Source organism: Jaculus jaculus, chromosome 2 (assembly GCF_020740685.1).
Source record: "Jaculus jaculus isolate mJacJac1 chromosome 2, mJacJac1.mat.Y.cur, whole genome shotgun sequence".
Classification (NCBI taxonomy): Eukaryota; Metazoa; Chordata; class Mammalia; order Rodentia; family Dipodidae; genus Jaculus; species Jaculus jaculus.
Genome location: NC_059103.1, coordinates 7,587,093 through 7,599,255, shown reverse-complemented (window position 1 = coordinate 7,599,255; position 12,163 = coordinate 7,587,093). Strand labels below are relative to the sequence as shown.

Genomic DNA, 12,163 nt, shown 5'->3' with positions numbered 1-12,163 from the left:
CATGAGAGCATCCGGTCACTGCAAACGAACTCCAGATGCATGAGCCACCTTGTGCATCTGGCTTACTGGGAAGTCAAACCTGGATCCTTTGGTTTTACAGGCAAGTGCCTTAACTGTTAAGCCATATCTCCAGCTCCACTTTTAATTCTTTAATTTTAATTTTTTTTTTTTTTGAGATAGGGTCTCGTTATAGCTCAGGCTGATCTGGAATTCACTATGTAGTCACATGGTGGCCTCAAACTCATGGCAATCCTCCTTCCTCTGCCTCCTGAGTGCTGGGATTAAAGGTGTGCACCAGGGCTGGAGAGATGACTTAGTGGTTAAAGCACTGGCCTGTAAAGTCTGAAGACTCACATTCTACTCTCTGAATTCCACATTAGCCAGTCGCACAAAGGTGAGGCAAGCGCAAGGTCGCACATGCCCACTGGGTGGCGGAGGTGTCTGGAGTTCAATTGCAGTAGCTGCGGCCCTGGCACACCAATTCTCTCTCTGTCTCTCTCTCTAAATTAAATTAAATTAAATTAAATTAAATTAAATTAAAAAGTAAGTTTAGCTTCGTCTAGAGTGAGACCCTACCTCGAAAAAAAAAAAAAAGTCATTTTAAAGGTGTGTGCCATCATGCCCGGCTGTTATTTTATTTTATTTTGTTTTTTCCAAGTAGGGTTTCACTCTAGTCCAAGCTGACCTGGAATTCACTGTGTAGTCTCAGGCTGGCCTTGAACTCAGAGGGATCTTCCTACCTCTGCCTCCCAAGTGCTGGGATTCAAGGCATGTGCCACTATGGCCAGCAGTGGCTGTTATTTCTAATTTAATTTTATTTTTAAGATATTTTTATTTATTTGCACACACATGCATGGATGGACATGCCAGGGTCTTACTGCTACAAATGAACACCAAATTCTTGTGCCATTTTTTGAATCTGGCTTTATATAGATGCTGGGGAAGTGAACCCAGGCCCATAGCCTTTGCAAGCAAGTTTCTTTAACCACTGAACCATTTCCCCAGTTCCTTTTTTTTTTTTTTTTTTTTTTTGAGGTAGGGTCTCACACTAGCTCAGGCTAACCTGGAATTCACTATGTACTCTCAGGGTGGCCTCAAACTCATGGCCATCCTCCTCCCTCTGCCTCCCGAGTGCTGGAATTAAAGGCATGTGCCACCACAGCCAGTTATTCTTTAAAAATATATTTTTATTCATTTATTTGAGACTGTGTGTAAGAGAGAAAAGGGAGAGAGAGAGAGAGACACAGAGAGAATGGATGTGCCAGAGCCTCTGGCCACTGCAAACAAACTCCACACACATGGACCACCTTGTGCATCTGGCTTTATGTGGGTACTGGGGGATTGAACCTGGGTCCTTAGGTTTTGTAGGCAAGAGTCTTATCTTAATCATCTAGCCATCTCTCCAGTCCCCAGCTCACTCCCTTTTGAGTTGGCTTTTCTGTCCAGTGACAACCAGAGGTTTCTGATGCAACAACCAAGAAGCCCATCGCTAAGGTCCAGTCTGTACCACCCCTCACAAAGTTCCCCCTCCTTTAAAACATTTATTTATTTATTTATTTTGGTTTTCTGAGGTAGGGTCTCGCTGTAGCTCAGGCTGACCTGGAATTTACTATGTAGTCTTAGGGTGACCTCTAACTTACAGAGATCCTCCTACCTCTGCCTCCTGACTGCAGGACCCTCAGGCTGCCTTGTCCTCTGAAAAGTGGTCCTCACAGCCTCGTCCCAGTCCACAAAGCCCCAGCCCCCAAGGGGGCCCCACAGCATGAGGCAGGCTCAGGGAAAGCAGTGGACGTCAGCCATGTGCTGGTCCACAGTGCTCCCCTCCAGTTCTCACCCTGTGCCCACAACCCTCCTGGGGACCCTACAGAGGAGGGCACGGCCTCATCCCTGGCACCTCATGGGCCCCAGCAAATGCCTCTGCTAGAAATAGAAAGGGAAGTGGGTAGAGACACAGGAGACTTGAACCCATGACCAGTTGGGAACTGTGGGAAAGGGCCAGAGAGAGTAGCCCGGCAGCTGTGGCCACCACTCACCGGCAGAGTACGGCTCCTGCTTCTCCACAAGGATGAACTCCTGCCTCTCGTACTTAGCTCGGATCCACTGCTCGCGCAGAAGTCTGCAGGGGAAGGAAGAGGACTCAACAGGATGCCTGGACCCCAAGTGTGAGCCGAAGGCCACCTCAGGGCTGGGGAGGTGGCTTGGTGGGGGAAGTGCTTGCTATGCAAGCCCGAGGACCTAAGTACGGCTCCCCAGCACCCATGTAAAAGCCAGGCACGGTGGTGAGCACTGGAACCCACACTTGATGCCAAGCTCTGGCCTCCACATGCATGCACACAGACACGCATGCCTGCATGCATATAAATATACACACACACCACACAAACACATACACATGGCCAAAAAAAAAAAAAAGCCACCACAGACTGGGCCACCCGGCCCCAGAAATCACCTGCTGTCAGGAACTGACCGGTAGCACAGGGTGTCGCCCCAGCTCTCAGGTGAGACCCTGGCTCTGACTGCTTGGATGGAGATGGGCCCTGGCTCTTCCTGGTCCCTGCTGTCCCTTCCTGGCTCCCTCTGCTCCCCCAAGTCCTGCCCCACAGTCACCCAAGCAGCAGATTAGCATATGTACCCCTTAGCCCCATCCACTAGGAACCCCACAGACCTTCACTGGGTTCCACACTGTAAGCTGACCCCTGTGGTTCTGGCCTTGTCTCGGCCTCCCCAGCCTCAGCACCCACCTGGGGCTTCCCACCATCAAGCTAAACATCCTACCCACAGAGACCTGGTTTCTAGACTGTCACACAGCCCCTACCAGCCTTGTGACCACCCCACAGCCTCATCAGGGCGTCTCATGACACATCTATGAGTCTCTGTGCTCATGGTACTGTCTCAGCCTCCCTGGGTGGACAGTCGCCGCCTTGTTCCCATCTCCTGCCTGCCCTCCTGCCCCTTCACAGCCTTCAGACCTGGAGAATGGCCTCCCTGACATATAGCTCTCAGAAACCAGGGCAACCAGGTCCCCAGAGGTCAGATCTCTCCCATAACAGCGGGTGTCTTTGGGATCTCAGGGGAAAGCATAGAGGGATAGATGGAGCCCTGGTGGCCCTGGGGACAGGACAGAGTCCCAGGCTCTATCTATCCTGTCCTGTCCCCAGGACCACCAGTGCTCCTGGCTGCTCCTGAACACATGAAGTCAAATAGTTTTTGTCATAGAAAGCAGAGCTACCCTTTCAGAAGGCCATCTGTGGCAGCCACACAAGCTGGTGAGGCTCCAGTTTGATGCTGGCTTGTGGCTGGGGCTTCTCCTCACTGCTCAGGCATTGGCATTTTCCAATTTGGACTGGTCACTCACAGCACAAGGAGGGAACTTCCAGCTTCACACAGGAATACGTGGTCAATCTCAAAGCAGGTGGAGGGCTCCAAGCCCAGCCTGCAGACACCTTGGATCTTCCAGGTGTAGCCCAGCCTCAGGCTGGGTCTGTGGGTGTGGACAAAGGTCTTGGGTCCATTACAACAAATGACCCCAAATGGGACCTCAAGCCCTAGAAACATCCTCTCTCTCCACCTGGACTTCAGAAGTCCAAGGTCAAGGTATGAGCACAGCTGGTTCTGGCTAGAAGGACAATGACTCAGCCATTGTCCAGTGTCAGGGTGGCCAGGACTCCTAGGCATCTTAGCTTAAAAAAAATCATCTCTCAGGCTAGAGAGATGGCTTAGTGGTTAAGCGCTTGCCTGTAAAGCCTAAGGACCTGAGGCTCTGTTCCCCAGGACCCAAGTTAGCCAGATGCACAAGGAGGCGCATGCATCTGGAGTTCGTTTGCAGTGGCTGGAGGCCCTGGCGCGCCCATTCTCTCTCTGTGTCTCTCTCCTCTGCCTCTTTCTCCCTTGCTCTCAAATAAATAAATAAAATAAACAAAAAAAATTTTAAATGTCATCTCTCTCTCTCTTTCTCTTTCTCTGATATTGAGAGAGGGAGGGAGGGAGAGAGACACGAGAGACATGGCCCCATCCCCTGTGACTCTGAGTCCCAACTTTTTTCTCTTACAAGGACACAGGCATGGGGCTCAAGGACTACCCTATTCCAGGGTGTCACCCTGAAGACCTGGTCAGATTGCTACAGATCCTGTTCTAGATAAGCCTGCCCTGAGGAGTGCCACAGATGACCATGTCATCATGATAAAGCTCTAGGGACCATTCGGGCCCTGTGGGGTCGTAGCTGGTGCAATTTTGGAGGAATCATCTCTCTCCTATCCCTGTTGTCTTTTGTTTTGTTTTGCTCTGCTTTTTTTTTTTTTTTTTTTCCTGAGCTAGGGTCTCACTCTAACCGAAGCTGAACTGGAACTCACTCTGTAGTCCCAGGCTAGCCTCAAACTCATGGTGATCCTCCTTCCTCTGTCTCCCAAGTGCTGGGATTAAAAGTGTGCGCCACCACACCCGGCTGTTAAAAAAAAAAAAGGGGGGGGGGGCTGGGAGAGATGGCTTAGTGGTTAAGCGCTTGCCTGTGAAGCCTAAGGAACCCTGTTCGAGGCTTGATTCCCCAGGACCCACGTTAGCCAGCTGCACAAGGGATACACACATCTGGAGTTCATTCGTACTAGCTGGAGGCCCTGGCACGCACATTCTCTCTCTCTCTCTCTCTTTCTCTCTGCCTCTTTCTCTCTCTGTCAGTCTCAAATAAATAAAAGTAAACAAAAAAACTTTATTAAAAAAGGGAGGGGGGCTGGAGAGATGGCTTAGTGGTTAAGCGCTTGCCTGTGAAGCCTAAGGACCCCGGTTCGAGGCTCGGTTCCCCAGGTCCCACGTTAGCCAGATGCACAAGGGGGCGCACGCGTCTGGAGTTCGTTTGCAGAGGCTGGAAGCCCTGGCGCGCCCATTCTCTCTCTCTCCCTCTATCTGTCTTTCTCTCTGTGTCTGTCGCTCTCAAATAAATAAATAAATAAATAAAATTTTTTTTAAAAAGGGAGGGGGTATGGAGACATGGCTTAGCACTTAAGGCACTTGCCTGCAAAGCCTAACAACCTGAGTTTGATCCCCCAGTACCCACGTAAAGCCAGATGCACAAAGTAGCACATGCATCTGGAATTTGTTAGCAGCTAGAGACCCTGGTGTGCCCATTCTGTCTGTCTGTCCCTCTTCTCTCTACCTCTCTCTGCTTGCAAATAAATAAAAATATTTAAATATTTATTTATTTATAATTTATTTAATTTAATTTGCAAACAGAGAAAAACAGGGAGGGAGAGAGAGAATGGGCATGCCGGGGCCTCTAGCCACTGAAAATAAACTCCACACACATGTGCCACTTTGTGCATCTGGCTTTATGTGAGCGCTGGGGAATTGAATCCAGGTCATTGGGCTTTCCAGGCAAGCACCTTAACCACTGAGCCACCTCTCTGGTCCCTATCCCTGTTTTTTGTCACCTTATGGAATACGGCATGTCACTTGGCATCCTAGAGGACCCCGTACCATGGGAGGGTCCAGATAACAACAACAAAAAAAAGCCTTGGGCATTTGGCAGCCAATAGCCACCGTGGGAGGTCCTACTGCCCATGACTACCATGGCCTGTCATGAGGTGGGCAGGTACCCACTAGCCTGCCTAAGCCACGAGGCCCAGTCCTTGACCCCAAGGTCTTCTGTATCAGCAGAGTCCAAATGATAGGTATCCCTCAACCTGCACCCCCAAGAACAACACTCCACATGACCATAAGAATTGGGCCTCAGGAGCCCACATGGAGGCCCATGGCCAGGCTGCACAGCACTCACCACCCTTCCTCAGTAACCCACCCTGCCAGGGGGCTCTGAGCCCCCGGAAATCCCCACACCTTTCCTTGCATCACCAGGGATGACCTGGCTTGGGCCTCGTATCTGCTCAGTGGGGGTGGAGGCAAAGTAGCTTGGAACACCCTCAGGCCTCTGCTTCTTGGCTCTTAGTCCCCGGTCTGTTCTGTCTCTTCTTGAAGGGGTTAATGTTCCCAGTTTTCATTACTGTCTGCAGCCCTGATTCTGCCACATGGATGTAGGGTTTAAGGCATCATAAACATCCTGCCAGGAGGTAGGAGGAGTTCCCAGCTAGACGTGGTGGCCTACGCTTGTTGTTGCAGTCAGGTTCACATTGCTGGCAGAAATCACCTAGCCAAGAGCAGCTTTGGGGGAAAAGGGGGTTATTTTGGCTTACAGACTCAAGGGAAAGCTCCATGATGGCAGAGAAAAATGACGGCATGAGCAGAGAGTGGACGTCACCTCTTGGCCAACATCAGAAGGACAACAGCAACAGGACAGTGTGCCAAACACTGGCAAGAGGAAGCTGGTTATAAACACCCATATTCCCACCCCCCACAATACACTGCCTCCAGGAAGGGTAATTCCCAAATCTCCATCAGCTGGGAACCTAGCATTCTGAACAACTAAGTTTATGGGGGACACCTGAATCAAACCAACACATTCCACCCCTGGCCCCCATAAACTGATAACCATCCATAATGTAAAATGCAATGCAGTCAGTCCATCTTTAGAAGACCAATAGTTTTTATTAATCCTAATGATGTTCAAACATTTCCATAGTCCATGATCTTTTGACTCAGTTATAATACAAAAAAAAAAAAAAAAAAACCCATAATGGCATAGACTAAACATTCACATGGCAAAAGATGGCATTGGGCCTAGCAAATAAATATTCAACCAATACACGATTTAAACAGGTTAAACATCAAACACTGTAACTCCAAGTCCAACAACTTTAGTCAGTGACAAATCTCCAAGTCTGATAATTCTAACTAACAACAAGTCTCTAGAGTTCCAATTCCACCCCTCCAGCTTGGCTACTCACAATCCTGGGAAACCTCATCTTGGGCAGGTAGCTCTCCTTAGCAGCCACCTTGTGGTCCCAGCATCTCCACTGGGTCTCCACTGCAACCCACGGTCCATCCTCACAGCTCCATTGGGTCTCCATGCAGACAAACCATCAAAACTGTGTCACACTGCCCATGGCCATTTCCAAAACACAAGACCATGTTGCAAATCCAATGATCCTCTCTTTTCTGCATTTCTGATAATCCTTGGTACCAGGTAAGGTGCCAATTTGTTAATCTGGGGGTGGGGAATAAAGCAGACTTTGAAGAACAGGACACTCCTCAGCATTCAGGCCCCTTCAAAAGACTGCATTCTTCCTGTTGCCCCAACGCAAGTCAGCTGGCCCAATCTCAATGGTCCTAATCTCTCATACAATTGCAGCTGAATGGACAGCAGTTTCCGCCCAAAGATTTCATTTTTTCTGTGCCATATCCCTCTATTCACACCAGTCCACTTCTATGCAATGCAACCCTGCACAAGTTCTTAGGACATGGACATAACAGCAAGACTTTCACACAAACTGCTTCTAGCCCAGTCCAGACAAAGCTCCTTTTTACCCTCACAAGCCAAACCTCATAGTCCATAGTTCTTACTGCATTCAGGTCTTTCAACTCTGACCAGAATAGTCCATCACGCTGTACTTACACACAAGGCATCTCTTAAGACAAGGTTTCAAATTCATCCACCTTCCTCTTGAAAATCAGCTCCAAAAGGCCAAAGCCACACAGTTAGGTTTCAAACAGCAATGACCCCACTCTCGGTACCAACTTTACTGTTGAAGTCAGGTTCACATTGCTGCCAGAAAACACCCGACCAAGAGCAGCTTTGGGGAAAAAAACACAGGGTTTATTTTGGCTTACAGACTTGAGGGGAAGCTCCATGATGATAGGGAAAAATGACGGCATGAGCAGAGGGTGGATATCACCTCCTGGCCAACATCAGATGGACAACAGTAAAAGAATATGCCAAGCACTGGCAAGGGAAACTGGCAGTAACACCAATAAGCCCGCCCCCAACAAGACACCACCTCCAGGAGGTGTTAATTCCCAAATCTCCAACAGTTGGGAACCTAGCATTCAAAACACCCAAGTTTATGGGGGACATATGATTCCGGTTTCCCCTGCCATCATGGAGCTTCCCTCTCAAGCCTGTAAGCCAAAATAAACCTTTTTTTTCAAAAGCTGCACTTGGTCAGGTGATTTCTACCAAAAATGCGAACCTGACTGCAACATCACCACACCTATTATGTCATATCACATACTTAGGAGGGTGAGACACTCACTGCAGCAGCAAGACCCTGATATACCCATACCTACAAGCCAAAAAACAACAAAATTATTATAATGAAGAAAAAGAATTATAAGGGGTAGGGATACAGTTCAACAGTACAGCACTGTCTAGAATCCCCCAGTGAGGGGCTGGGGGCGTGGCTCAGTGGTAGAGCTCCTGCCTAGACTCCCCCAGTGAGGGGTTAGGGGCGTGGCTCAGTGGTAGAGCTCCTGCCTAGAATCCCCCAGTGAGGGGCTGGGGGCGTGGCTCAGTGGTAGAGCTCCTGCCTAGAATCCCCCAGTGAGGGGCTGGGGGCGTGGCTCAGTATTAGAGCTCCTGCCTTGAATCCCCCAGTGAGGGGCTGGGGGCGTGGCTCAGTGGTAGAGCTCCTGCCTAGAATCCCCCAGTGAGGGGCTGGGGGCGTGGTTCAGTGGTAGAGCTCCTGCCTTGAATCCCCCAGTGAGGGGCTGGGGGCGTGGCTCAGTATTAGAGCTCCTGCCTTGAATCCCCCAGTGAGGGGCTGGAGGCGTGGCTCAGTGGTAGAGCTCCTGCCTAGAATCCCCCAGTGAGGGGCTGGGGTGTGGCTCAGTGGTAGAGCTCCTGCCTAGAATCCCCCAGTGAGGGGCTGGGGGCGTGGCTCAGTGGTAGAGCTCCTGCCTAGACTCCCCCAGTGAGGGGCTGGGGTGTGGCACAGCAGCAGAATGCTTTGCTTTGTATGTATGAGGCCCTGGGTTCCATCCCTGGTAACACTAAGAAAAGGTGGTGGGACCTCAGTGTGGTGGCGCACACCTGATTAATCCCAGCACACAGGAGGTAGAGGTAGGAGGATCACTGTGAGTTTGCGGCCACCCTGAGACGACATAGTGAATTCTAGGTCAGCCTGGGCTACAGTGAGACCCTACCTTGAGAAAACAAACAAACAAAAAAAGTGGTGGGGACTGGAGAGGTTGCTCAGTGGTTAAGGTGCTTGCATGAAAGCCTAAGGACTCAGGTTCGATTCCCCAGTACCCACATAGGCCAGATGCACAAGGTGGCACATGTGTCTTGAGTTTGTTTGCAGTGGCCAGAGGCCGTGGTGTGCCCATTCTCTGTGCTTCTTTCTTTTTCTCATAAATATATAAATAAATAAATAAAAAATTGGGCTGGAGAGATGGCTTAGTGGTTAAGGCGTTTGCCTGTAAAGCCAAAGGACCCAAGTTTGATTCCCTAGGGCCCACATAAGCCAGATGCACAAGGTGGCATTTGGAGTTTGTTTGCAGTGGCTGGAGGCCCTGGTGCACCCAGTGTCTCTCTCTCTTTTTATCTGCCTCTTTTTCTCTCTCTCGCAAATAAATAAGTACATATTTTTTAAAGGTCAGGAGGTTGGCTCACCACCTGTCTGCCCTTCGCAACCTACCCGGTTGGCTCCGTTAGCCTTTTAATCCTGGGGAAACAGGGAGCGCACACTAGGCCCATGGTGCACCATACAGGCCGGCAAACCCCACGCCTCTTGTTCTGTCAGCCAGTGATTTCTAAGGCTTCTGTGAGCTGAACTGTCTCCCCTTCCCAGGCCCTAGGCTGCAGTCCCGATGATCCCCTGAATCAGCCTCACTTGGAAGCAGGTGGGCACAGATTTCACCAAGGCCAAGGGAGACCATTCTATAGGACTGGCCCCTCTTCAGTGCAAACCGGTGTGGCATGAAGGGGATTTGGATGCAGGCACTCAGGGACGATCACACAGGGCTGCTGAGTAGTATCCAGACACGGCAGCCTTGACCTCAGGCTTGCAGCTTCCAGAACTGGGACAGTTAAACAAAAACCACTTATTTTAGTCACGCGTATGTGTGTGTTATATAGGTATGTGTCCATACACATGTAGACATGTGTGTGTGTGCATGAGTGTGTGCAGGCCAGACGTTTGACTCAAGTGTCTTTTTACTCAAACACTTCCCACTATATTTTTTCTTTTGTAAAATATATGTTATTAGCCAGGCGTGGTGGTGCACGCCTTTAATCCCAGCACTCGGGAGGCAGAGGTAGGAGGATCTTCTGAGTTTGAGGCCACCCTGAGACTACGTAGTGAATTCTGGGTCAGCCTGGACCAGAGTGAGACCAGACCTCAAAAAACTAAAACAAATAAAAAAAAATAGAATAAACATATTTTATTTATTTATTTGAGAGAGAGAGAGAGAATGGGCATGTTAGGGCCTCCAGCCACTGCAAATGAACTCCAGATGCATGCGCCACCTTGTGCATCTGGCTTATGTGGGTCCTGGGGAGTCGAACCAGAGTCCTTTGGCTTTGCAGGTAAACACCTTAACCATTAAGCCATCTCTCTAGCCCTCACTATTTTTTTTTTAATATTTTATTTATCTGCAAGGACAGAGGGGGGTGCACCAGGACCTCTTGCCACTCACTGCAAATGAGCTCCAGACACTTGCTACTTTCTGCATCTGGCTTTACGTGGGCACTGGGGAACTGAATCTGGGCCATCTGGTTTTCCAAGCAAGCATCTTTAACCACTGAGCCATATCCCCAGGTCTCCTCCCCCACTATATTTATTGGAACAGAGTTGCTTCCATGAATACCGACCAACCTCACCAACTCAGCTAGCCTAGTTAACCAACTTCCCCCAGAGGTCCTCTGTCCTGACCTCTAGAGCGCTGGGATTGATGACAGGTTGTCATCACGTCCACTCAGCACTGACATGGGCGCTGGGGATCTGAACTCAGACCCTCATGTTTTTGCAGCAAGCACTTTATCCAACGCGCCATCTCCCCAGCCCTATAACTTTTTCTTTTATTTTTCACAGTGCTAGGTAATGAACCCATCTTCTCACCCATGCAAGCCCTTTACCACTGAGCAACACCTCCCGTTCTCTGTCATTCTAGCTTCCGCGGTCGACTGCTGGCGTTTGGAGAAGCTGGTGCAGAGCGCGTCTGGCTGCACAGGCGCCCTGCCCACCTGCGGGTGTCTGGGAAGCTCTGGGGCCCTGGGGACCTCACTGGAGCTAGCCAACTAGCAGGTGGCCCAAGCCACACAGCTTCTCCCAGTGCGGGGCCCGCCCCCAGCCAGTCCACACAGGAAGCTGGGCTGGTTCACCCCTGAGCAGAGCAACCTCAGGACTACTCTTCCTGAGGCCACATCACAACTGTAGGACCATGACTGACGCAGGATGCGCTGGGTCCCAAGGCCCCTGCTCTGAGTAACTACCATCCCCTGCACCGCTGGCCCATCCTACTAGGGGAACAAGAGCTCCAGGCACAGAGCCGGAGGCTCCACTCCCAGGGACTCCAGGAAGGGGGCCCTTCCTAGGAACCTTGCTGCAGCTGGAGGCCCACCTAGCTCAGAACACGCCCCTCCCAGGCAATGAGAGACGCAGCTCTGCCCACAGAACCACAGGGTCCACAAGCCACAGCCACCACCAAGTGCTGTCCTGACCTGAGCAGGGCCTGATCCTCTCACCAGGTCATGCCAGCACACCACCCTGTCCCCACCCTGTTCCAACACAGCCCTGCCCACCTCTCACTTTGCAGGGCTGCGTCTCACCACCCCTGATAGTGCTCCGTGGTCAAACGGCCCCCCTCCAGCCGCTGTGCGGTCCCACAGTTTACACTCAGGCACGGTCCTGCTCCCACTCCAAACGCCACAGCTCACAGACTCCCGCCATGCATGCTGGCAGCTTGGGGCTGAAGTCAGAGGTTATCAGTAGTGGATAAGTACCTAGGCTGTCACCCTTGGCACACCCAGCCCCTCCCCAAGCAGGCCCAAACAGGCCTGACCGGACTCAGGGCACGGAGCCAAGTGGCCCTCCCTCCTTTTATTCTTCCCCCTCCCCTTCCCTGTCCTCATCTTCCTCTTCCTCTCTCCCCTCCCCCACTTCGCTGCCCTCCCCTCCAGCCTCACGGTTCTCAACACCCTCCTCCTCCTTCCTTCTTCCTCCTTCCCTCCCTTCTCCCTAAGTAACCTGTTTCCTGGAAACCCAGAGCTCTTTCACCTTGTAACCCTTTCAAGCAGGCCTAGAACCCAGGGCATGCAGACAAGTGACTCTCCTCCCTCCCTGCC

The 12,163-nt window shown here is 50.9% G+C and overlaps 1 protein-coding gene across 2 annotated transcripts in view; it reads right to left on the bottom strand.

Moving 5' to 3' along the window:
• Adap1 (ArfGAP with dual PH domains 1) overlaps positions 1–12,163 on the bottom strand; it is a 65,958-nt gene that overhangs the window by 19,582 nt on the left and 34,213 nt on the right. For both annotated transcript variants that reach the window (XM_045143071.1, XM_045143072.1), the window contains one exon: positions 2,034–2,116. In XM_045143071.1, the coding sequence (XP_044999006.1) occupies positions 2,034–2,116 (83 nt within the window). The remainder of the gene's footprint in view (positions 1–2,033; positions 2,117–12,163) is intronic.